The sequence below is a fragment of the Myotis davidii genome, unplaced genomic scaffold, assembly GCF_000327345.1.
Source record: "Myotis davidii unplaced genomic scaffold, ASM32734v1 scaffold1815, whole genome shotgun sequence".
Taxonomy (NCBI): Eukaryota; Metazoa; Chordata; class Mammalia; order Chiroptera; family Vespertilionidae; genus Myotis; species Myotis davidii.
The window spans coordinates 204,862-230,846 of NW_006286478.1; the positions used below are offsets into that span (position 1 = coordinate 204,862).

The 25,985-nt window shown below is 42.7% G+C and overlaps 2 protein-coding genes across 4 annotated transcripts in view; one reads left to right on the forward strand and one right to left on the reverse strand.

Annotated features, from left to right (window-relative positions):
* Positions 1-12,908, forward strand: part of CAP1 (CAP, adenylate cyclase-associated protein 1 (yeast)) — a 27,016-nt gene extending 14,108 nt beyond the window's left edge. For 2 of the 3 annotated variants that reach the window (XM_006757972.2, XM_006757971.2), the window contains exons 3-13: positions 550-653; positions 2,188-2,265; positions 4,138-4,281; positions 4,382-4,467; positions 7,327-7,432; positions 8,653-8,830; positions 9,965-10,149; positions 10,326-10,449; positions 10,585-10,667; positions 10,995-11,138; positions 11,736-12,908. In XM_006757972.2, coding sequence (XP_006758035.1) covers positions 550-653; positions 2,188-2,265; positions 4,138-4,281; positions 4,382-4,467; positions 7,327-7,432; positions 8,653-8,830; positions 9,965-10,149; positions 10,326-10,449; positions 10,585-10,667; positions 10,995-11,138; positions 11,736-11,819 — 1,316 coding nt within the window. In that variant the 3' untranslated portion in view covers positions 11,820-12,908. The remainder of the gene's footprint in view (positions 1-549; positions 654-2,187; positions 2,266-4,137; positions 4,282-4,381; positions 4,468-7,326; positions 7,433-8,652; positions 8,831-9,964; positions 10,150-10,325; positions 10,450-10,584; positions 10,668-10,994; positions 11,139-11,735) is intronic. The other variant, XM_015560182.1, reaches the window with a different exon arrangement.
* The window catches only part of PPT1 (palmitoyl-protein thioesterase 1), a 15,899-nt gene continuing 2,822 nt past the window's right edge, over positions 12,909-25,985 (reverse strand). Inside the window, exons 4-9 of the mRNA XM_015560183.1 lie at positions 25,697-25,799; positions 18,409-18,499; positions 17,329-17,427; positions 15,837-15,908; positions 14,305-14,429; positions 12,909-14,273 (exon numbers count right to left, since the gene is read on the reverse strand). Of these exons, the coding sequence (XP_015415669.1) occupies positions 14,307-14,429; positions 15,837-15,908; positions 17,329-17,427; positions 18,409-18,499; positions 25,697-25,799 (488 nt within the window). The 3' untranslated portion in view covers positions 12,909-14,273; positions 14,305-14,306. The remainder of the gene's footprint in view (positions 14,274-14,304; positions 14,430-15,836; positions 15,909-17,328; positions 17,428-18,408; positions 18,500-25,696; positions 25,800-25,985) is intronic.

The window sequence follows — 25,985 nt, forward strand, 5'->3', positions numbered from 1 at the left end:
ATCTTTCTTCTATCATTGACAGTCCCTCTAGGTTGTGGGCTGCTTGCCTGTGTTCCTGAGAAGCATCTACGGTACCAGTCTATAGAGTGTGTTTTCTTTAGTGAATTACCGGTATGTTTACCGGTAATAAACTTGCACTGTTTTATGTATATGTTTGATTACATACAGCCTTGTGACAGTTTTCCTGCATGTCATAAGCATTTGAATATAAATTAAAATGTTAAAATCAAATCTGATATTGTTTTACCTTTTATTTGGTGTGTGGAAGGTGTGCGGAAGAGGGGGTAGTCTTATACGGCGAGTATATAACAAACTCTGTATTTTGAGTGGAAATGTTAGGGGGTCGTCTTATACGCCCAGTCGTCTTATACGCCGGCAAATACGGTAGTCAAGGTAATACAACCAGTTTTTGTTGGTAGGTATTGGAACTAGAACCTAGGTTTCCTGCTTATGTTCATTGTATAGCCTTGCCTCTCCACTTTTATATGGAAATGCCTTTTAACAAGTCATTTTTCTGATGCTTGACTGATTATTGGTGTCTGTCTTCAACAGGAGCAGTTCCCTATGTGCAAGCATTTGACTCACTGCTTGCTGGTCCTGTGGCAGAATACTTGAAGATCAGTAAAGAGATTGGAGGAGATGTGCAGAAACATGTAAGAATGTTTTGCCCTTTGCCCGCCTTTTAAAGACTGATGGCTTTCTTTAGATTCTATTTATCCTTGATTTAAGAGCCCTTTGTGAGGCTCACGGCTCCTTTCTAGCTAACTCATGCCTGAAGTTCAGTCCAGACACTGGAACCATCCTCAAATTTTTCTGCTTTTATCACATATTCTATGTGGGCTTCTTTTATATACAGATAACTTGCTTGGTTCATCAAATATGTCTCTGTTCATCTTTGTTGTGAAAACTGCTACCAGTCTCATCCCAACATGTTCTATAAGCAAGCCTATGGTGGCTTATTAAAAAAAGGTCACTATCATGACTTAGCATTTATAACTATGCTTGATAGTTACTGGTTATGCTAATATGAGTTATTTTCACACGTATCCCACATCAGGAATGTGAAGTAGGCAATGACAGGTGCCTGTCCACCCACCTCCCTTCATTTGCTGTTACCTCTCCACCCACTTCCCTTTATGTGCTGCCACCTACTTGTCACCACCACCTGACACTCGTATACATATAGTTGGTCTCTCTCTTTGGGATCCAAAATCTTTCTAGTCTTTTGAGTGATTCACTGTAAGCAATAATCATGTTTAGGATCTTCCTGACCCTTCTGCAGGACTGATTGCTTGATCTTTGGAAGATTTATTTTGAGCCTGTTATAAACCATCTGTTGGCAGTGGTGTTAGCTCCAGAGAATGGGACTGGGCCTTTAATAGGGGTATTAGAAGCTTGCATTTTTACTTTAAATAGTCTGTAACATATGAAAACATTTTAAAACATGTATCACTTTTATATTTAAAATGCAAATCCCAAAGAAATATATTATTTTAATTTTATATTTTAATAGTGCTTATAGCCCATGTTTCTTAAAAACTTTTTTTGACCATGACCCTCAATAAGAAAATACATATTAGTAACAGATATGTTCACAAAATAGCCCTTATAACTACTTGTACTGCACTCTCATTTACTTGTTGTTGGGGGGAAATAATTTCAAGCTGACATACTATGCTTACTGTTTTGTTTTATTTTGTTCTATTTCATTTAATAAAGTGCTGGTTATGGCTCACTAAATTGATTTTGATTAATTACCTCTGAATGGATCATGATCTAACATTTAAGAAATAGCTTTAACTGTGATACAGTGCCAAAAGGAGTAAATACCTTGAGAATTTTAGACATAAATTTAGACTTTTACCTATATTTCTGCCTCTTTTTTTTTAAGAAAATAGGGTCTGTGTGTTGTTGTTGTTTTTGTGAGAGGCCAGAAGGGCTTTTTTGGTGAACTTCATATCACACTCATCTTCATTTCCTGGATATGTGTCCCTGATTAGTTCAAGAGGATCAGTGGTACACGTAATGCTGCCGTCAGTCCCTGGAATCTGGAATACCCGAGGAAAGCAACGCGAAGTGCCTAGGTTGCTACCAAAGTACATGGAAGTGGAGGTTTCAGGTTATTCTTATCAGGACCTCTCCAGTTGTAATGTGTCATTGATAGCTGTTTCTTCTCCTTTCCGGCAGGCGGAGATGGTCCATACAGGTCTGAAGTTGGAGCGGGCCCTCTTGGTTACAGCCTCTCAGTGCCAGCAGCCAGGAGGTGTAAGTTCACTACTAGTTGGTTTTGTTTTGGTGTGATGTTCAGAAGTTGAGAGGTTTCTGCTGATCTATCACAACATGCTAAAATAAACCTACCAGGCTCATGTATGATCACAACAATATCCAGAAGTAGAGTCAGAATTAAAGTGCCAGTTCTGGGACTGTGCTATTGAGTATGTATTGAGTTGTATTAGCTTTTCTTCTGTCATTTTACTTAGGATTGTAGTTACCCCTGGGACTTTGCTGCTTCCCTTTTTTTGTTTAAGAGGAAGTTTACTTTAAAAGTTACAGAGGTAGGAGAAGTGAGCTGTAGAAGAAATGGGCTCAGGGAACAAGTAACAGAGGCAAAAGGGCCCTTGGTGCTTAGGAGAAAGATAAAGGCAAGGAAGATGTACTTGGGGGAAAGGTGTGGGCGTGCTCCATAGAGACAGTGGTGCTACTCTCTTTAATAAACAGCCTTTTTTAGCCTTTTGGTTGAGGCTAAATTCATTGTCCCCTAAGCCCTTTGGGTCACAGGAAATGGTTTTCTTGCTTTACTGTGAAGTGGACTGTAGTAATGCTGTGTAGATCCTAAAACTTCTAAAGTACTGCTTCTCCCCTTTAACGCTACTTCTACCTCAAAATTGTACGCTGCCAAGTATAAAAATGAATTAGAGAAAGTTGAGATTTTTGTTGGAGCCAAAGATTTTAATTTTGTTTCTTCTTTTTGCATTTGGCTTTCCTGGGCAGAGGGGCAATAAAACTCCTGCTAATGTTATATTAAAATCTTTGGACCCTTGGCATGTCTAAATAATGTAAAAAATAGTCTAAGGTAACGTTAAATATATTAGACTTTAATTATTAATCTGTCTTGAATGGTTAAAGCATTTTGTTTAAACCTTTTCTCTAAAACAAATCAGATAGTTGAGACACTATTATAGTTCCCCTGCTGTAGACTAGGGACTGGCAAACAACAGCCCACAGGCCAAATCTGGCCTGCCACCTATTTTGTAAATAATTTTTTTTTTTTTTTTTTTTTGGAACACAGCCATGTTCATTCTATTACTGCTTTATGCACTACAATGGCAGAATTGAGAAACTGCAGAATGTTTGCTATCTGGCTCTTTACAGAAAGTTTGTTGACTTCTGCTCTAGACTGCTAAGAACTGAGAATTAAGATGTTCAGAAAAACTGAGCTTTAGAGAAAGGATAAAAACACAGAAACACAAGCCATCTTTTTTGCTAAGCTGCCTGCTCAAATGACAAACCCCCTAATTACATTTGACTCAACAGATCTCTACTTAGCAGCTGCTATATGGCTAGGAATGTGTTAAAGGCTATAAGGATTGTGAAAGAGGGTTAAGACAAAGCCTTTGTCTTTGAAGAATTAATGAGTTGGCGGGCAGAGGGCGGGGGGAATATAGCATGGGGTCATTAATAGTTTGGGCTGGTGTGTGATACAGTGCCAAAATTGGTTATGCTGATAGTAAGTGCTGTAGGAGGCCATTGTGGCTGGAGTTGGAGGGCAGTTCCTCATGAAGCATGAGGAGCATTTGGATAGATGGAAAAAGAAGAGACCATTATGAGTAAAACCCCAGAAATGAACCAGTATCTCCTATTAGTGGAACAGAAAAGAGGCTGAATTGAAATGGTAGAATTTTGTGATATAGCCAGAGTGTGAGTCTTAATCATGAAAATTTAGCCTGAGAAGTTGGAACTCTATGAGGAGAGAGAGATGAGGAGCATTATTTTAGCCATATGAATCTGTGCAGAATGAATACAAAGTTTATTTGGATGCTCATTGTAGTCCATAAAGAATTCTTGCCTTCAGGATAGAGCTGGCAAAGCTTTTATAGAAAGACGGTAACATGAATCTTTTTCTGCATCTTTTCCTAGAATAAGCTTTCTGACCTGTTGGCTCCGATCTCAGAGCAGATTCAAGAAGCAATAGCCTTTCGGGAGAAGAACCGAGGCAGCAAATTGTTCAATCACCTGTCAGCTGTCAGCGAAAGTATCCAGGCCCTGGGTTGGGTAGCTGTGGTGAGCAGCTCAGCTTCCGTGGGAGGGGAGGGATAGGGTGAAAAAGGTAAGGAGATAGGGCTGGAGAGGATCCGAGTCACCGACAGCTTCTCTTTCTTAGGCACCCAAACCTGGTCCTTATGTGAAAGAAATGAATGATGCTGCCATGTTTTACACAAACCGAGTCCTCAAGGAGTACAAAGATGTGTAAGTCCAGCCATTCCTCAAGGGGTAAAGGACAAACTCAGTTGGATACTTGGAGTAGTGCTTCGGGATTCAGGGCTGCCCGTGGCTGCTGTGTTAGTTCTCCTGTCTCAGGGCTGCTTTCTAGGAAGTTTAGCAGATAATGGCACCTAGAAGGTGCATTTATAAGCAGGAAGTGTTTCTCTTTCCACTTTTGCTTCTTCGGGGTTTGTAGAGGCCCAAAGTTTTCTAATGCGTACCCTTCCAGGTTTAGGAGGTTTTGCTGGAGATAAATGGACTAATAACCTTTTTTTATTCTGACCTGATATGTTTATTTATTTTAAAGCTCTAAACTTGCCCTTTTTTAAAAAATATATTTTTATTGACTTCAGAGAGGGAGAGAGAGAAACATCAGTAATGAGAGAATCATTGATCAGCTGTCTCCTGCATGCCCCCTACTGGGGATTGAGCCCATAACCCAAGCATGTGCCCTTGACTAGAATCGAACCCAGGATGCTTCAGTCCACAGGCCGATGCTCTATCCATTGAGTCAAACGGTAGGGCTGAAGATATGTTTATTGATTTTTAGAGAGAGAGGGAGGGAGAGAGAAAAAAACATTGATCTATTACCCCTCATATGTGCCCTAATTGGGAATTGAACCCACAACCTTATGGTGTACAGGATGCTACAACTCACTTAACCACCCAGCCAAGGCTGGACTAATGCCTTTTAATTTGCCTGTTTAGATAAGATTTTTTTTTTTCCTTTGTTGAGGATTTCCAAACAGCCCACTGGCAAAAGTTTTAGTAAGATTTTCTAGGAAATTATCCTGACTATTGATGTGGTCAGGTAAAGTGAGAGGACGGCTACCTGGCCAGTGCAGGAATTAAGTAAGGGGAGTCATTGTATGGAGTGACTGCAGGTAGCTATTACTTAGCTGCATAGCTACCTAAACCCTTCCTTCTGTTCATCATCAATCAACCAATATTTGTTGAGTAACTACTTTGTGAAGGAGTAAGCCTTCATGTGTATGAAGTATGTCCCAGAACACCAGGCACCTCCTTGATCTTTCTAGCAACCTGGAATTAAGCATCACATGTTTTGATTATACCCCTTCACTTTACAATTGAAAAATACTAGGTCTTATGCTAAAATACTATAAAGTCTTCTAGCTCATATATAAGAAGAGATGAGATGTGAACCATACTTCAACACAATTTCCTCCTGAAGGGAAGTTTTTTGTTTTTTTTGGGGGGGGGAGGTGCATATCCTATATAATAAAAGCCTAATATGCTAAGTGTCCGGTTGTCTGGTCAGCCATTCAACCAATCAAAGCGTAATATGCTAATGATATGCTAAGGCCACTCAACCGCTCGCTATGACATGCACTGACCACCAGGGGGCAGACTCTCTGACTGGTAGGTTAGCTTGCTGCTGGGGTCCAGCCAATCAGGACTGAGCAAGACAGGCTGGACAAGTCCTGGATCCCTCCTGCAGTCCCTCCCTGGTTAACCAACCTCTTGCGTCCTTCCCCGGCCCCGATAGTGCACCGGTGGGGTCTCTTGGCCTGGCCCGAACCCTCTCGCAATCCCAGCTGTTGGACCCACCCCCAAGTGCATGAATTTCATGCACCAGGCCTCTAGTTTTGACATAAGGAACTAGGTCATATAGTTCTCAAGTTTCTTGGAGTCCAAGAGTTTCACAGTGATGGCTTTCACAGTAAAAGATCTCTATCTACTATGGCTTCATGCACAGGATGACTACTTTCATCAGTTTTTATGTATTAGGTTCTGCCTAAGATCTGTGAAAAAAACAGTTTTGCTACTTTTATAAAAAATATCTTTATTTTTTAATTGATTTCAGAGTGAGAAAGATAGAAACATCAGTGATGAGAGAGAATTATTGACTGGCGGCCTCCCGCACACCTCCCACTGGGGATCGAGCCTGCAACCCCAGGCATGTGCCCTGACCAGGAATCGAACCGTGATCTCCTAGTTTATAGATTGATGCTCAACCATTGAGCCATGCCGGCCAGCCAGGCTATATATATTTTAATTGATTTTATTTTATTTTATTTTAAAGATATATTTTATTGATTTTTTACAGAGACCCAGGTACATGCCCTTTCAGTCCGCAGGCCGACGCTCTATCCACTGAGCCAAACCGGTTTCGGCTATATATTTTAATTGATTTTAGAGAGAGGAAGGGAGAGAGAGATAGGAACATTGATGAGAAAGAAACCTCAACATCTTTCGGCTACCTCCTGCACACCCCAACTGGGGATGAAGCCTACAACCCCAGCATATGCGCTGACCTGGAATTGAACTGTTCATGGACCTGTACTCAACCACTGCGCCACATTGGCCTGGCAACAGTTTTACTATTTTTTTTAAAAAAAGTTTGAATAATACTGCTATAAGAGAAAGATATAATCTTAACACATTGTTTGCGGGTAGTTTTTATCGCGCGCTAACAGGTGGCGCAGGCCATTTTTGCTAATTTTTTGCGCAAATGGCAACGTTCAGTAAAATTACGATAACTTTAGTTTACGTATTTATACGTTATCCGCATTCTACCGCTAGTCTATAAAAAACGTATTAATACGTGTCCCGCGCTCTACTACAATGGTAGAAGGTACAAATACGTAAAACGTATCAACACGTTTCCCGCACACAATGTGTTAAGTGCCTACCTAATGGACTTTGGTCTGATTAGAGAATAGGTTTAAAAAAAAAAAGAAGGAAAGCTCAGTGATGATAGAAAAGCTACAATTGAGCAGAGCCTAAGGAACACCAGGCAGGAGGATGTGAGCTCACAGAGGATTCTGGAATCACTATGTAATGTGCCCTGACTGCCCGTGATGAGTGCTTTAATTTTTCCAGGGATAAGAAGCATGTGGATTGGGTTAAAACTTACCTGAGTATATGGACAGAGCTGCAGGCTTACATCAAAGAGTTCCATACCACCGGGCTGGCCTGGAGCAAAACGGTCAGTGAATCCTCCTTTTTACTCACCCAGGATGGGGTCCACAGGTCTCTTAGACTTGGGCACAACCAAGGTCCCGGAGCAATGTTAGTCTTTCAGTGGAGGGTAGAAAGAAAAAGGAGAAGGAAAGGGAAAAAAGAAAGCAAGAGTCAGATTATTCATTTGTGTTCAATTTCAGTAAACATGAGTAGGGAACAGTGGAATGGAGGGGAGACAGATTAATGAGTTACATTATTTCAGCACTCTTAAGGCTTAAAAATATAGATACAAAACCCCAATATAAATCATCAAAATAAATGCTATAATAAAGAGAGACTACAGCAAGCATGTCAAAGTTGTGGCCGGCGGGTTTAAATAAACGAGGCGTGGAGCTCTTTGGCCACGAGTTTGACATGCTTGCACTACTGAGTATGAGAAAGAGGAATGATTCTCACTGGGAGAGATTGTACTGTAGGGATATATTCTGGTCTGAGACTTTTTGCAAGTCTAAGGCAGTGAGAAGTGGGGGGAATGGGGAAACGAGCACGTGACAAAGCTTAAAGTAAATACAGAAAAATCGGTCATCTCGGACTTCAATAAGGAAAGATAGACTTAAAGGAGAAAGGGCAGGGAAGGAAAGTAGGTTGAGACTTTTAGACTTCATAATAGGTGATAATTATAATCGATATTTGAGCAAGAAAGTGATAATGATCAGATTTGCCCTTAAGAGGGCCTCAGTTTCCAGGTTAGGGATAAGGACATATGCACAGATTTTGAAAGTGTTCCTAGTGCTAGGGTCTGCTGCAAAAGAATTTGTAGGAGATGTAATCAAAATACAAGGAAGATTTAATGAGATTGAGGGGTTGCAAGACTCAAGGAAGATTGAACAGCCAAGCGTGGGAGCTGAGATAGAGATGAAGTGGTGATTAGACAAGTAGGGGAGCAGGCAGGAGATGAAGAACTCAGTCTTGGACTTGTTGAGTCTGAGATAGTGGTGACACACTTAAGTATATTTTTAGAAGTATGGGTTTAGAGTTGGATTAGAGGCTAAAGAAAAAATGTGAAGGGTGAAAAGAGCTGAGTTGGATCTTAGAAAGGGTGGGAAGGAATAATCAAGCTTTATTGGATAGCTTGACTAGTATTAATCACTGTATCAGGGGTGTATCCTGCACACATGTAGGACCCAGTTGGAAATGGTACAGAGGGGAAGAGAGTATGACTGTTGTTTGCGTTTATTGTTCCAGGGGCCTGTGGCAAAAGAACTGTGTGGATTCCCATCTGGACCCTCTGCTGTATCAGGTCCTCCTCCCCCACCACCAGGCCCACCTCCCCCACCAATGCCTACCAGTTCAGGGTCAGACGACTCTGCTTCACGTTCGGCACTGTTTGCGCAGATTAATCAGGGGGAGGCCATCACACACGGTGAGTACTTTGGCAAGAAGAGTTGGTACAGTAAGTTGCTTGGGCCAAACCTTACCAACTAGGGATTGGACAGCGTGAAAAGCTGAACTCTGGTTTGTGTATGGTAGAACTAATTTGGGGTGTCATATTACATTTAGTTGCCCAAAGGGACAGCAGAGTTGGCTTAAATAGGAATTGAAATTAGGTGATTGTAGTTGGAGGAAGCCAACTTTAGAGGAAAGTGATTTATTATTAAGTGGCATGTACTGAGTCCCCTGTTGTGCCAAGGCATGGGGCCTGCAATTTTCCCCAGAGCTTTTTCCATGTCTACTTGGGACGACAGTGTGTTGGGGGTTAACTTCCTCAGCAGATATATAATAGTCATAGAAAATTTGCATAAGAATTACCTAAAGTTGGAGTAGAAAAAGTATATACTCTTATATAGCAGGCAGAAGTCTAAATTATACAGCCCTATTTTGGGGATCTACTTATAAAGATATCTAAAATAAAGATCAGTTTTATAGTATTAATAGTAGCTAAATGGTGTAACAACCTAAATATTCAACAGTAAGGGAAATCATTAATTGTAGTTTATCCTCTTGATGAAATACTATGCAGTCATTAAATCTCTTTCTGCAGTGAACCAAGCAGAGTTTACGAAAAATCTAGTATTTAAACTACTACCACCAGGAGTGGTGGAGCTAAAAAGGCCATTCAGTATTGGCTATGTAGATTGGCCATGTTCAGGAGTAAGGAGTGGGTTAGCCTGTTGAGAGTAATTGTGGAATCTTTTCCCTAAAATTAAAAAAAAATTAAAATAGCCCAGCCAGCGTGGCTCAGTGGTTGAGCGTCAACCTATGAACCAGGAGGTCATGGTTCGATTCCTAGTCAGGGCACACGCCCAGGTTGCGGGCTCAAACCCTCCATACATACACATATGCCATGTTTTATCTTTTTGAGTGGATCTATGTAAGTTAACCTTAGGGTAGAAGAGAAATTATCAAGGTACTTCTCTAAAATTGCTTTTGAGAGACCATTTCAAAGGCTCTAGTTTTGGCTTTAATTTTTTGTTAAGAATCAGTCTGAGTTAGTTATTGCCTCAGCCCCAAGCCCTGATATGAAGGACAGAAACAAGACAGCTTGTTGTTCTTTCAGCCCTAAAACATGTCCCTGATGACATGAAGACTCACAAGAACCCTGCCCTGAAGGCCCAGAGTGGTCCAGTACGAAGTGGCCCCAAACCATTCTCTGCACCTAAACCAGGAGTTAACCCATCCCCTAAACCAGCCACGAAGAAGGAGCCGGCTCTACTTGAACTGGAGGGCAAGAAATGGAGAGTGGTGAGTTAATAACTCCGGGCCTCGGGTAACAAGGAGTGGACGGGGTTTTAATGGAGCACAGCCAAATAAATGCAGGGTTCTGACTTAAATTGCAAGAAGGAAAGTTTGTGATAGTCTGTTTTGGGGATGGTGTGTGCTTAGCAATGAGCTTGCTGAAAGGGGTATCTCTTTAACAGGAAAATCAGGAGAACGTTTCTAACCTGGTGATTGATGACACAGAGCTGAAACAGGTGGCTTACATATACAAGTGTGTCAACACGACATTGCACATCAAGGGTAAAATTAACTCCATTACAGTAGGTGAGTCCTTGTTGTCCTAGGCAAGCTCTGTTTTAGAGCCTGAGAGGGCGGAACCATACCTACCTTGTTCCTAAGATTCTTAAATATATTACTTTCCTTTAAAGTTATACTGTTGACCTGCTCCCTTTCTTCTAGATAACTGTAAGAAACTCGGTCTGGTGTTTGATGACGTAGTGGGCATTGTGGAGATAATCAATAGTAGAGATGTCAAAGTTCAGGTAACTTGATATTTTGGCTTTTTCCTTTGGTCTCTGAGGAATTAATTGAAAGAGACACAGAGCCGACCCACAGATGTTGCTGTGGTGGGAATCTGATTCTACAAAGTCTGTAAGCTGAGCTGCTTTGGATGTGGCAGAAGCGGAGTTGGCTCTTAGAGTGAGCTCTTTCCAGCACCCATCCCAGCCTGCCCCGAGTATCCAGTATCTGTTGTGCACCTGCAAGCTTTTCATGTAGTTGTTAAATCATGTGAAACAGTGGAAGCTTTTCCTGTAAATTTGTTATTCTCCCCAACTGCTGGGACTTAGTGTTCTTGGTGTTCTCTGCAGGTAATGGGTAAAGTGCCAACCATTTCCATCAACAAAACAGATGGCTGCCACGTTTATCTGAGCAAGAATTCCTTGGATTGTGAGATCGTCAGTGCCAAATCTTCTGAGATGAATGTCCTCATTCCTACAGAAGGCGGAGACTTTGTAAGTTTCTTGATCTTTTTAGTATTGAGATCAGAAGGGACCGAAGACTTCTTACATTAGACAAAGTGAGTTGAGGGGCATTCTGCCCTGAGTGGGTCAAACTCAGCGATGCACACTTTAAGCAGAGAGAAGTGTGACATAGTCACACGAGGTAGTGCTCCAGAGGAGGATAGTAACGGCCTTCCTTAGGTTGGGCAGCTACTCAGGTAGTAAAAAGGAAAGAGAATGTGGCACAGCACTCTGTTGAGTTGGTGCCATGAAGCCATACATCTTCTCATCTATGCTTCATAGGCTTAGTCTGTTCAACATCACTATCAGTGAACTGTACGGGACAGATTCAAACCTGTACCTGCTGGCTTTGGAGCCTTTGTTCTCATTCCTACACTGCAGCGCTCCTCCACTGTGTCACTGGTAGGGGAGGCATTAGTAAAAGATGTGGTGGCAGTGCCAGTGACATAGCCTTTTAAGGGAGGGTTTGGTTTCTCTCACTACATTTTGCCTGCTCTCAGAGCTTAGTGGAAATAAGCAAAGGAAGAAAAGTGTAAGACTGAATCCCAACTTATTTTTTTGCTCATATTTAAACCTGTTTATTTGCAGAATGAGTTCCCCATCCCCGAGCAGTTCAAGACCCTATGGAATGGGAAGAAGTTGGTCACCACAGTGACAGAAATTGCCGGATAAGCGAAGTGCCACTGGGTTCTTTGCCCTCTCCCTCACACCATGGGATAAATCTGTATCAAGACGGTTCTTTTGTAGATTCCCTCTACCTTTCTGCTCTTAAACTGCTTCTCTGCTTTGAGAAGCACAGCTACCTGCCTTCACTGAAATATACCTCAGGCTGAGATTTGGGGTGGGATAGCAGGTCAGTTATCTTCTGCAGGAAGGGGCAGCCTTTTCCTGTCAGCTCAACCGCACCACCAGTCTGCTCTTACGGAACTGCAGACCAGGACTGGTGTGTTTCAGCTTTCAGCCTTTGGGGATTATTCCACCAATAGTCTTTTGGGAAGAACAAAGCAGTCCCCAGGAATTAACAGCTCAGAAAGTTCACACAAATTAATCTTTTCCTAACAGTGAGCATGAGGTAGCAGAAGCTGGTGTGATTCCAGCTGGGTCTTCTAACAGACTAATTTTTCACTGTTGACAAGTGAGACAAGTGTTGCATTGGACCAAAGGCTGAAGCTTGGCCATCTAGCATTCCAAGCAAAATTGTTTCCTCTAAGTATTCCTTTTATTCTGCATTCCATCCTGGCTCCACCTGAACCTGAGATAATAGGTTCTCCTGTACCAGCTGCTGTGGCAGTGCCTGCACCCAGGCCAATTTAGAGTCTTGGACGCTTTCTTTCTCTGGGATCCCTGCCCAGCACCTTCTTAGAGATGACATAAAAAGAGAGGGGGAAAAAGGAAAAACGCACCATTCTAAGGAATCTGGCATTCCTTCCTCCCATGCTAGGTGCCTGTCATCCATCTTCACTGTCTCCATTGCCCTGTCATGCTCAACAGCTTTTGGCTTCTGTCCAGGCACCTGAACAAAGGACTACAATCTCCACTGTAGGCTGGTTTTCGGTTTTATGTAAGAATCTTGCACAGCATCGCTAATATAAATTTCAGTTTTTCCCTCTAGGACAAACACATACCAAAATATGCAACTTTTTTTTGGTGGGAAAGAGATATTGTCCTGTGACTTCTACCCATTTCCTGAGGCCTGTAGAAATAAACCTTTATCTACTTAAAGTTATACAGAAAATAGAATAAAATTAATACCAAACTTGCTTAGTATTTACCTGTGATATTTATTGTACAGAGTTGTAAGAATATTGAAAACATGACACGAAGTTTAAGAAGCTACTCTTTAGACAACCTCATACAATTCTTTTCACATCCCCCTGCTTCTTACCCTTAAGCCTCATCTTTTAGTTGGAAAATAAGGCATAAGTGTAGGAAAAATCACAAAGAGTAAACTTTACAGCACTAACAAGATACTTTCTTGTGTAGCTAATCATTTCCCAAACTGACATTCTGCACAAGTCAGTTTTGATAGGTTTTCACGGGCAGGGAAGTTGGGGCTAACATGTTCAAACTGCTCAAATAGTGTGGGGAATGGTAGAATAAGGTTAGTTTTCTGTAACATAACAGGAATTCTCAGAGTCCTTAATATGGGTTGATCTCCAAGGAGAAAAGGGATGTGCAATATTCCCCAAGCTTTTTGAGGAAACAATCTTTTTTTTTTCTCACAGAACACATCTTAAACAAGTTTGGAGTGTACCAGTAAATATGATTTTTTGTAATGGAAATTAGCCTGATCTCCATGTTTTCCTCCCATTCTCTGTTAATACCAGTAACAGAGTGACTTAATCCAGACCACTAGTTATATTAAGAGATGACATATTAAGGATGGAATGGAAAGAACCAGCCACCTCCTCAGTTTTCATTTCCATTTCTACATTTTTCTTCACCTCCCTTTCTAAGTTAAGCAATACCCACACTTCCTCCCTTAAACAATCCAATTGGGTATTACTTCCCTCCTTTTATTACAGCAACTAATGTATCACAATCGGAGGAGACCAAGAGTGCTACTGAAGCTAGATGGTGGGATAGTAGAATTTGTCTAATTGCTAAAGACACTACAGAAGAAAACATACTCAAGTAGAGGAGGGTAGCCTTAGATTATATAGCAACATTCAAGCAATACTCTTGTAAGCACTGGTTAAATCCCCACCAGCAAAACTGAGAAAGCATGTCTGTGACCACCTCAGGTCTAGGTATTGGCCTTCTGGCTTGAAATATGGCTAGATTTATGTGAGAAAGATGTTTGCCCTCAGAATCTATGTCACTTAGTTTGTTCAGTCTCTTCTGGGCCTGGGCACAGTCCTGGCACTGACTTGCAGCAAACTATTTCCTGCGACAGCTTGACTACATCAAATGGTTGTAAAATAATCTCTGTGGTTATTAACTAATTAAACTTGCATTCAACACCATATGCTGATAGGATGAGGCAAAGGATAAGATTTGGATCTTAGATCTTTCTAAGTAGGTCATGTTAGATGATGACTAGAGAAGAGGGTTAGTTGCAAGCTGGACCTGTGCTCCGGCTTGGGCATGAAGGGAGCAGTCTTCACTCGTTTGAAAGTGCTGGGGGCTCCCTGAGCTCTGGTGCAAGTTGCAAAGGTTTCACTCAAGGAAGGGTATGATGTGGGCATAAAACCATTCTTCAGACAGTTGAAGATGGTCTCCTTCCACAGCCAGGAATACTAGTTGTCCTGCATTGTCCATTTCTCTCAGCCCCAAGCGGTCCTGCAGAGAGAAGTGCCATAATTAATCAAAGGGCTTACTGAAAAGTTTTGGAATAAAAGAAAAGGTTAGCTGAGCCCTGGCCGGTTTGGCTCAGTGAACATCGAGTGTTGGCCTGGGGACTAAAGGGTCCTGGGTTCGATTCCAGTCAAGGGCACATGCCTGGGTTGCAGGCTCGATCCCCAGTAGGGGGTGTGCAGGAGGCAGGTGAGCAGTTAATTCTCTCTCATCATTGATGTTTTTTATCTACCCCTCTCCCTTCTTCTCTGAAATAAACAAAAAATAAAATGTTAGCTGAGATATATTCTCAAAATGCAATCTTTTGCTTAAGTATTACAATTTAGGTGTATTGTCAAAAATGTCAAAAAGGATACCTCCTATTTTTTTCCCCTCAGCATTAAAATTATATGCAGTTGAGATTATTCTATAGTTTTATATTTTGCTTTCTGAAGTTTTCCAAACCTTTTGGAGGACAAAACTGCCTCCAAATGTCAGTTAAGTGGAACTGAACCAAAGACAGGAGAACATTAGCTCAATAACTTAAAAAACATCCAACCCCTAGGTAACAAATCTGGGACACTTTCATATCTTGCAGTTGAAAACATTGCCCGTGTGCCACAGAACAAATATGATGTGAAGATGAGCAGTTATGACAGTGTCAGAATGTTGCTTCTGTGGTTACCATCAGTTTGAGTTTCACAATAAGGAGGCTCTTAAATTGTGATTTCCAAAACTTAACAGACCCTAGCTTCCCTCTTATCCATATGAGGGGCATCAAATGTAAGAGAAAAGCCAAGAGAGGAGACTAGGCTTCTGAAATGTAAAGAAATTCGAGTAGAAGACAATTGGTTCAGACATAGCTCATGCATTTTGGGGAGTGTATCTCCGATAGTCTTTAGTGTGGAGCTGGAAGTGGTGAAATGCAACCTCTGCTTGAGAAACCATCTACTGCAAAAAGGAATTCACAACTCTAGTCCCATAACCTGCAGGAGGAGCTGTCCCTGTCAGTGCCTAATTTAAAACCACTTCCACGACTATTAATGTTTTAAAGTAACGCCCGTCTCCTGTTTTCATTATGCCTAGGGGGCTTGTTGGATTTGATCCAGTTCTCAGCAAAAGAAGCCAGTTCTAACCTTTTTACCAGAAAGGAGATAGAAAGGATGTGTCCCTTGGACATGCTTGAAAACCATGAGGTACAGGTCCTTCGACGTTCAGGATGTAGATTCTATAGACCAGCACCTAACAGACTAGCCCAACAGTCAGCAGCCTACCCAGCCTCACCGAGACGGGTCAGACGCCTCACGACCACTTACTGCTTTGGGGTGTACAGGACAGGGTCTATCACCCAAGAACCCGGCAGCTTCAGGAGCCGGGAGCTGAAAAGGACAGCACCTCTCCCCACCCAGTTACCTGTGTGTATAGAGTGGTCTTCTGTAAGGGAATGGTTTCCTTGTCTTGTCCACTTCTGTAAAATCCAAACCACTGCAGGAAAGGAGGAAGAAATATGCAGATCACACACATAGCATATATACTGCCAAACTAACTTAACACTGGCTGGTAGCTAAGCCGAACCAACAAACGACGTCATGAAGGTGTAGTAAGATGGAAAAATAGAATATGTCTTGAGTCATCTCTTTTTTAAGGGTAGATCTTGAGAGATGAGTTATCTTTTCCAAAGAGCTTTCCAATTTCCCAAAATTTCTGCTTCTGATAATTATTGAGCAACTACCCTCTGAAAATCCTTGTGCTGAACTAGACACTCAAAGATGAATACACACATTCACTGTTTTTCAAAAATCTCTAGTATAATGAGGCACAGAAACAACTAATTGTTTAGCATACTTTTCTATAAAGGTCACATACAAAATATTTTTGGCTTTAAGAGCCACATGGTTTCAACGATTCAATGCTGCCATTGTAATGCAAAAGCAGCCACAGACAATATTTTTAAAAACTCGAGTATGGCTGTGTTCCAATGGAATTTTAATTATGGACACTGAAATCTGAATTTCATATAATTTTCACTTCATCAAATATTTTTTACTTTTTCAACCACTTAAAAATGTAGAAACTATTCTTAGTTCATGGGCCATACGAAAGCAAGTGGAAGGCTGGATTTGGCCTGCAGGCCATGTTTGCTAGTTCCTGGTGGTCTGATGTGATGAGTGCTGTATCTACTTGAAATAGGATAGCATCCTAGGGAGAACCAAGATGGCGGCATAGGTTAACGCTGGAGTTTGCTGCCTCGAACAACCACTTCAAAAGTGAAACTAAAAGACGGAACGGACATCACCCAGACCCACAGGAAGGAGTTATGGGGGAAAAAAGAGGAACAAATGTAATAATCTGAACAATAAAGATTTAAATTTAAAAAAAAAAAAAAAAAGAAATAGGATAGCATCCTAAATGGATAAAGTGATCTGAGATTGGCCTTGAAAGGTAAATAGGAGTTTGTCAGGTGGAGAAGCCCAGGGAAGGGCATTCTAAGAGACTGAAAAGCTTGAAAAAAGGCATGCAAGAGAAAAAGCATAGGCCAAGTTTGGGGCATTTCAAGTAGTACAATGTGATCCGAGAATCTAAAGTGGATAGTATAGGAAGATTAGGTTGGAGAAACAGGCTGAAGCCAGGTCAAGGCAGACCTTCAATGTCAACCTTAGGGACTTACAGACTTTGAGCTGGTGATTCTGAACTGGGTCACAGGTCTCTTTGAAAATCTAATCAAAATTATAGTCCCTCAGAGAATTCAACGTTACCATTTTGCATACTCTGGGTGGTGTCGCATTTATAGACCTCAGGTGAAGAACCCCTGCCCTACACAAAGGTTGGTGGACGGACTAAGGTTTTTCCCCAAAAGTCATTTACTCAAGGTCTCCTGTCTTGTGGCCTGCCCAAGCAGTCTCACCTCAGAATCCACAGGGTCCACAATGGAATCATTGAGGAATTTCACCATCACAAACTTCTTCAGGGCCATAAGGTTTTTCTTGTAGGACTCATTGACACCCTGGGGGGAAAGGCCAGCAATATCTCAGAGTCATCATCAGGTTCCAGCCGGGGGATTAAAGCCTTTCAGGCTGCTTTTTCAATTTCCTGCCCAGAATATACCTTGTACAGCCTTTTTCTTAACATCCTATCTACAACCAGGGTGCCATCATTAATCTGTCACAGCACTCCACAGGTATCCGGCATATAGGTTAAAGGCATCTAGCCAGAGAAAGCCAAGGCAAAAGAAGAAGCTGCAAGTTCTGAGTGGTTCTGCTATACAACTGTTTTTCCCTCTTTCAAAAAAAAATTGTTTTAAAGAAACTCCAGTGTTGACTGGTCGGCTCAGTTGGTTGAGCATCATCCTATGCACTGAAACGTCACTGGTTTGATTCCCAGTCAGGGCACAAGCCTAAGTTGCGGGAACTTGGTCCCCAGGGTAGGGGTGTGGGTACAGGAGGCAACCAATCAATGTTTTTTTTCTCTCTCTCTTTTCCTTCCTCTCTCTCTAAAATCAATAAAGAACATATTTAAAATATGAAAAATTTTAAAAACCTCTAGATAAACACAAAATAAATTAAGCCATCTAGTTTACCAGAATCTCGCAAACAATGCTTATATTTGGGACACACAGTCCCCTTTGCAGTATCTCTTCTAAGTAAACCTCTTTTCTGTAAAAATTTGACCCAAAAGGGACCCACCAGGAAGACTTCCCTCAGTAAACCAGCAGCTGTGAAGTTCCATGTAAGCCAGCCAGCAACCCACTGAGCTGACCATGCTTCAACGCTAGGAAAGGGAAAGGACATAAGGGAAGAGAGCCAAATGGATTTCAGCCTCCCTAAAAGGAACTGAATCTCAGCATCACTGGCTCCCTTCCTAAAAACAGAACTTCTGTTTCCTGGGTTGTCTGGGATACTTCGGGTAAACAGTCATTGCTGATCTTTTTATAAATGTCCCAGATAGAAAAATGAATACAGAACAGCAGCCTGGCGTGGGTGCTTACTCGCTCCTGATTAATATCCGCCAAGAAGATGCTGTGGTTGCGGTACATATCCTCCTTTATGGGGTCGTGCCAGTATTCTGCTTGCACCAGCCTGAAGGGAAAAAAGAAATCAAGGTGACCAAGCTGCATGTCAGCATGCCCCTCTGCATAGGTCACCGGGAGACTTCAAAGGGTCAGAGACCGGAGTCCTCAAGTCCCAGGCCTTGCCCTCTAATAGGGAAGACAAGACTTCCACCTACCAAAGTTCATCACCTAGACACCTGAGGCAAAGATGTGCTATTTAATACAGTAAAGAACATCTTAGCCTGGCCTGTTTGGCTCAGTCGATAGAGCATCGACCCTCAGACTGAAGGGTTCCAGGTTCAATTCCAGTCAAGGGCATGAACCTCAATTATAGGTTCAATCCCCGGCTCTGGTCGGGGCATGTGCAGGAGGCAACCAATCGATGTGTTTCACTTCAGAGTTTCTCTGTCTCTCCCTCTCTTTTCCACTCTCTCTAAAAATCAGTAGAAAAACATCAAGATGATTAAGAAAAAAAACGAACAACAAATATCCTAAAACTTAGGAAAAGGACCTATCAATATGGTTCCCCTGTACCACTGAGCTTTATCACACTTAATCATGCTTCCAAGTCATGAAGACACATGCTGTCCCCTCCCACACCCCAAATCTTTCACTCTCCTTTGCTTTCTACTCAACCTGTAAGACTCAGCTCAAATACCACAACTTCTGCCTCCTCTTCACCCATTTATCTCCTCTTCATCTATCTTGTCGTGCTGATACTGGGATGGAGGTTTGATCTTTCCATCACAAAGCATTTATCATACTACTAGAGGCCCAGTGCATGAAATTCGTGCACTGGGTGTGTGTGGGGGGGTCCCTCAGCTCGGCCTGTGCCCTCTCACTGTCCGGGAGCCCTCGGAGGATATCTGACTGATGGCAGTTGGACATCCTTAGCCCTGCCACGGAGGCAGGAGAGGCTCCCGCCACTGCTGTTGCACTCGCCAGCCATCAGCCTGGCTTCTGGCTAAGCGGTGCTCCCCATGTAGGAGCACACTGACCACCAGGCGGCAGCTTCTGCATTGAGTATCTGCCCCCAGTGGTCAGTGTGTGTCACAGTAACTGGTCGTTCCATCATCTGGTTGAAACTGGCTCTGTGACATCCCCCAAGGGGTCTGGGATTGCGAGAGGGCACAGGCCAGGCCAAGGGACCCCACCGGTACACTATGCGGGAGGTTGGCCAGCCAGGGAGGGATTGCAGGAGAGCTCCAGAGCATGTCCGGCCCATACTGCTCAATCCCGATCAGCCGGACCCCAACAGCAAGCTAACCTACTGGTCGGAGCGTCTGCCCCCGGTGGTCAGTGCATGTCATAGCGAGCAGTTGCAAGGCCTTAGCATATCATTAGCATATTATGCTTTGATTGGTTGAACGGCCAACTGGATGACCGGACACTTAGCATATGAGGCTTTTCTATCTATGTAAAAGCTTAAGTGACCACGTGACCCCTTGGGGGATGTCAGACTGCAGGTTTAGGCCTTAACCTGGGGATCGGACCTAAACCGGCAGTCGGACATCCCCCGAGGGGTCCTGGATTGGAGAGGGTGCAAGCTGGGCTAAGGTTCCCTGCCCCCATGCGTGAATTTCATGCACCGGGCCTCTAGTATTATATAAGATTGAGTGATACTAGTTTTCAGGACTCTGATATGCCATGCTATTTTTAAGGACAAAAGGCAGGTATTTGGTGGTTATAACATTATTTCAGATGCAAATCAGTCTTTTTTACTTTATCTCAGTCTCTTTCTACTTCCCCTTCCATTCCCTCCCAACCCTCCCCTACCAAAACTGACACCTCTACCATAAGTTCTCCCAGAAGGTAGTTCCCACTTAGCACCTGCATCTACACAGCAATATTCCGGCTGGAGAAAAAGGCTGAGCATGGACCTAATGGGAGATGTCCTCTGGGGAAAGGGAGGAATTAGAACATGAGTAGGACTTTCAGTTTAGCAGGAAAAGAAATCAAAATTTCTACAAAAGGAGCCAGCCAGAGTGAAAGGGCTGCCCAGAGGTAGTGATCCTAGAAGCACCACTCAGCAGAGCAGCGTGGCACTAAAGCCCACTGGACCATCTACATCAGAGATGGTGGCAGCTTCTGACGTCCAGGAGACAGGGCCGAGGTTCAAGGAGGCAGCGGTCAGACTGTAAGCAGTCAGCGTGACACATATAATCTGCTTATAAATGTATTTGAAAGCTTTTAAATGTTTACTTTATCCAATTTTCAAAAGGTGACGAATTCTGAACAGTTATAAAATACTGGTATTAGTGGTGGTCTTATTTTGTGTTGGCACTGTTATCACTTATTGTGTGAGAGTATTGGTCTCGCTTCTCCCCTACAAGACTGTAAGCTCCAGCCTCTCCCCTACAAGACTGCAAGCTCCTCAGCAGTGACCATCTGGCAGATGCTCAGTAGGAAGGGTTTGCCGAATGAAACAGAAGCATGTAGGGATGCTAGACAAGTTATGAGCAAAGTAGGCCTGGCAGTAAAGGAGGGTTAGGGTATAGAGATGTGACAGGAGGATAGTTAGAAGAATAAGGGAAGACAAAGCTTCAATAATAGGTGGTCAAGTGTCAAATGCTGAGAAATGTTGAGCACTGAGCCCACACACTTTTCACACAAGTGGACACTCAAGTTCCTTCAGAAAATGTAGGTAAAGAATACAAAGGCCCTAGATCTTGCCAGGCCCAGTTCTGGTGACTCAGAATGGCAGGGGGAGGCCCAATGGCTAAGGATAAAAGAAAGAATAAAGGCAGCAATCACAGGTTGGTCACCTTTTTGTGTGAAAGGAAATAGCTAAGGGGCAACAGGAAGAAAAGGACATTTTGTTTTGTAAGAAGCTTGGTGCACACTATTCAATCCTTACAAGAATTCCATAGAGTAAGTACTATTATTATCCTCATGTTCACAAGTGAGCCCAGGGGAAGGACGTGAGGATGAGCTAAGCTGGAAGTGCTGCAGAAGGCGGGGAGGTGAAGGAGAGGGCGGCTCTTCAGGAGGTGGACAGAGAAGAAAAATGGGTTTGTACTATTTACCTCCTTTTTACCACTGAAGGGCCAGATTCGGAGAGCTTAAATAGCTCTCCCAAAGCCACCCAGCCAGCACTAGAAAGGGTAAGACATGAGCCTAAATCAGCCGTGGACAAACTATGGCCTGCAGGCCGGATCTTGCCTGTTTGAAATGAATAAAACTATTGAAAAAAAAGACCGTACCCTTTTATGTAATGATGTTTACTTTGAATTTATATTAGTTCACACAAACACTCCATCCATGCTTTTGTTCCGGCCCTCCGGTCCAGTTCAAGAACCCATTGTGGCCCTCGAGTCAAAAAGTTTGCCCACCCCTGCCTAAATCTTCTGCGCCTACGCTCTCCAGTGCAGCACACGAAGAGGCAGGGAGAGCAGCTCCCAAGCCAGAACTTCCCAACCACAGGCCACCCTTGGTGAGATAAGCCTCCACCCACGGAGGCTCTAGCCACTGTGGCTTAGAGAGGATAATAGTAGCACATAGCACTTACTATCCACCAGGCCTATTGTAAGCACTTTATATATATTAAACTATTCAATCCTTACAAGACTTCCATAGAGCAAGTACTATTATTATACTCGTGTTTACAAATGAGGCAACCATACTCGGAGTGATTAAGTAGCTTGCTCAAGGTCGAAGTGTTAGTATGTAATAGAACAGAACACAGGAGGGGAAGACTGGGCGTTTCAATACAATTATGTTCTCTGAAAGTTGTTTGTTATAATGAGAACTAGAAATGAGTACAATATGGAATCAATAAACTGTGAAGTCATACAATAAAATGTCATGCAGCAATAAGAAAAATCAGCTTTATGTATATGTAATAACATGTTTAGATCTCAAAAATGTAAGACTGAGTACAAAAATCATTTGTAGAATAAAATGCACAGTAAGATATCATTACATAAAGTGTTAAATATACAATATAACACTATTTGTTGACTGATTATGGATATGTATGTATATGATACAAACTTTTAATAGGCTATATTCTGATTGGACAGTGGTTGTCACTATGGAGGGAGGGCAAAGAATGGGATCTGGGAGAGATATGTAAAAAATTCAATTTTATCGGAAATGTTTCTGTTCTTAAAAATATCTGAGGCAAATATGACAAAATACTAATTTTAGGTACACAGAAGCTTTAGGTACACTCTGTACTTTTTTTAAAAATGTTTCATGAATTTTTTTTTTTTTTTTTTGGAGAGAGAAGGGCTCCGAGGGAGAGAGAGAAGCATCAATACGAGAAAGAAAGATCGATCGGTTGCCTCTCATAGGCACCCTTACCTAGGATAGGACCAAAACCTGGGTAAGTGCCCTGACCGGAGATTGAACCAGCGACCTTTTGGACGACATTCAACCAACTAAGCCACACAGGGCTCTCTGTACTTTTATCTGTTGATCTATCTATCTAGCTAATCCTCACCCAAGGATATTTTTTCTATTGATTTTATTAGAGAGAGTGGAAGGGAGGAGGAGAGACTCACAGAGAGAAACACCAACGTGAGAGAGACACATCAATTGGTTGCCTCCCACATGTGCCCCAACTGGCACAGGGGATTGATCCTGCAACTAAGGTAAATGCCCTTGACCAAAATCAATCCCACAACCCTTCATGCTTCAGGCTGATGCTCTATCCACTGAGCCAAACGGGCCAGGGCACGCTCTACTTTTATGAACAACTGAAAAGTATCAGGCAGCTTGAGTGGTTGCCTCAGTATTTTTAGGAAAGGGTGTGGCAAGTTGAGGGTAAAGATGTGGGCAAAGTGGGACAACTGAAGAAAAGCACTCTTTGAGCCATGGGGGTGGGAGCGCAGGCGCTGAAAAGCAAGGGGCATGCAGGCTGGGAGCCAGGGACCAAGGAGAGGGCCAGCTGGGAGAGCAGAGCTGGCACAGAAGACAAGAGGCCAAAGGTAGGGGATGGCAGGGAGAAAAGGCGGAAGGAGAAGTCAGGAAGGGCTGCTACTATCTCAGAGGGGGAACCACAGGGCAGGTTTCAGTCAGAAGGTGAGAGAGAGCTGTTACACTCACCATTACTCACGGTCCCCACCATGCACTTCCTCACCGCCCTGGCCGGTGGCTGGCTTGGAGCAGTTGTCCATACACCAAAAGGTTGTGGATTTGATTCCGTCGGGGAGTGTACTGGAGGCAACCAGTCAATGTGTCTCTTTCACATAGCTGTTTCTTTCTCTTTCCCCCTTCCTCATTCTCTAAAATCAATAAACATCTCCCCGGGTGAGGGTCAAAAAACAAAAACAAAAACCACGTCCTCACTGCGTGTTCAGGGTATTAGGATATCAAATTTGCTTTGCTATGGTTAAATTATCTGAACGGTGTAGAAGACATGTTCCGAGGTCTCTGCCTAAATCAAAACCATCCTCTCTCGTGTGGGAACTGCGCCCTTCCTGCCCCCACCTACCAGTTACAGGAGCGGGTATAGTTGGTACCATGTGGTCCCACACTTCTCTGGTCACAGCTAATGAGAACAAGTGGGAACCTGACCTGAGCTGGGGCATGGTCCCTTCCCTAATAATTTGAATTGGGGCAGAGAGATTCCAGCCTCAGGCTGAGATAATCTCCTAAAGGAGTTGTGCCAGGTTTCCCATGGCACAGGGGCTGGGCTGCATGGAGAGAAAAAAGCACTGAAACAGAGGGAGCAGACTGACAACAGCTGGAGAGAGACTGCCTTAGCTCTGGGTGGCTCCATTTCTTCCTTCCTTTCTTTTTTTTTAAAGAATGGTTTATTGGCTCTTAGAGAGAGAAGGGGAGAGGAAGAGAGAGAGAAGCATCAGTATGAGAGTGCATCAATCGGCTGCCTCCTGCTCACTCCGCCCCCTTCTAGGGATCGAGAGCAAACCAAGCATGTGCCCTTGACCAGGAATTGAATCTAATAATTCTGATTGCCAATGGTTGTGTTTGGTTCACAAAAGAAATATAAAGAAAAGGCTGTGCTTTTCTTAACCATCTGAGTTAGAATGAGAAGAATAAAGAGTAAATTAAGAACAAAGTGTAAAGAGGCTATGTATATATCCATGAGAACAAAAAATATGGAGGACATTAATAACCAAGCTATGGCTAGTCAAACCATGTAAGGGGGTAAAGCTTAGCAGTGGTTAGAGCTGCTTGAGGGAAGATGGAAATATCACGTATCTTAGTTTCCTTCACTGACCATCAGGTGGCACTGTTGACCCAAGATAGCTTTGTAGCTATGCATATAGCCACTGAAAGAAAAGGAAAAGAGCTAGCTTCTGGTTGTTCTCTGTGAGTCACCCACAAGGCTATACTTTGGAAAATGGCTTCAAGGAAGTGCTGTATTGAAGAGTTGTTATTAGACAAGAATGATCCACTTGGAAAACCATAGGATAGATACCATCGCCAAACTAATTAACCCCAGTTATCACCTAGAATACTCTAGGTCAGTGGTTGGCAAACTGTGGCTCACAGGCCACACCCGGCTCTTTCGCCCCTTGAGTGTGGCTCTTCCACAAAATACCGACGTCTGCACATGGGCCATGAAATTTCAATCGCACTGTACATGCGCACCCGCACGTGGTATTTTGTGGAAGAGCCACACTCAAGGAGCCAAAGAGCCGCATGTGGCTCGCGAGCCACAGTTTGCCGAGCACTGTGGTGCATTGAATCCGAATTTCTAGCAATGGAACCCTAGAATCCATTTTTAATGAATTTCCCAGGGGTTCTAATGTATATTTTAATTTAGAAACAACTGACAAGAACATTTTCCAAAAGTGATTCTGTATGCTTTTAAATACTCAAACACACACACACACACACACACACACACACACACACAGAGAAAAACAATACCCAAACACATTGAGTATTGGGGACGTGGATGTAGGAGACTAACCATGCGCTGCTGACAATATAAAGAATCTGCCCTCCAATATTAATAGTAATTGCTTGGGCTTGGTACTTTCTAAAGGCTTTTTGTTTGTTTAAGATGAACATTTATCCTGTTGTAATTACATTCTTCTTATATAGAAAAATGTCCTCTGTTTCTTTTTAAAATTATTATTAAAGCAGTTTTAGGTTCACAAGAAAATAGATAGTAGAGAGGTATTTATGAAAAAAAAATCGCACTTGAATATCACTAGCAACTATTCCTGGAATCACTGTTAGCATGAAAGTCAGCATGATATTTTCCTGAAGTGCTGGTTCTATGTCCTTTTCAGCTGACCATACATACCGTTCTTGAACAGCTTTATTGTAAGCCCCAGCATTCAGTGTTTTTCTGATCAAGTCACAGATGTGAGAGCTCTCTCCTGGGCACCGAGGGAGTCCAAAAACACCTAGAGTAGTAGAAGACAAATGCCCATTCCTTTAATAATTACGTACTGAATACCTACTATGTCCAAGGCACTGTGAGAAACAAACAAAAAAAGCAGAGCTTGACCCTGATTTCACTCAAATATTCTTCAATAATGTCTTGAGGATTAACACTATCACTAGCTTCCTCTTGGTCCCCCCACACTCTT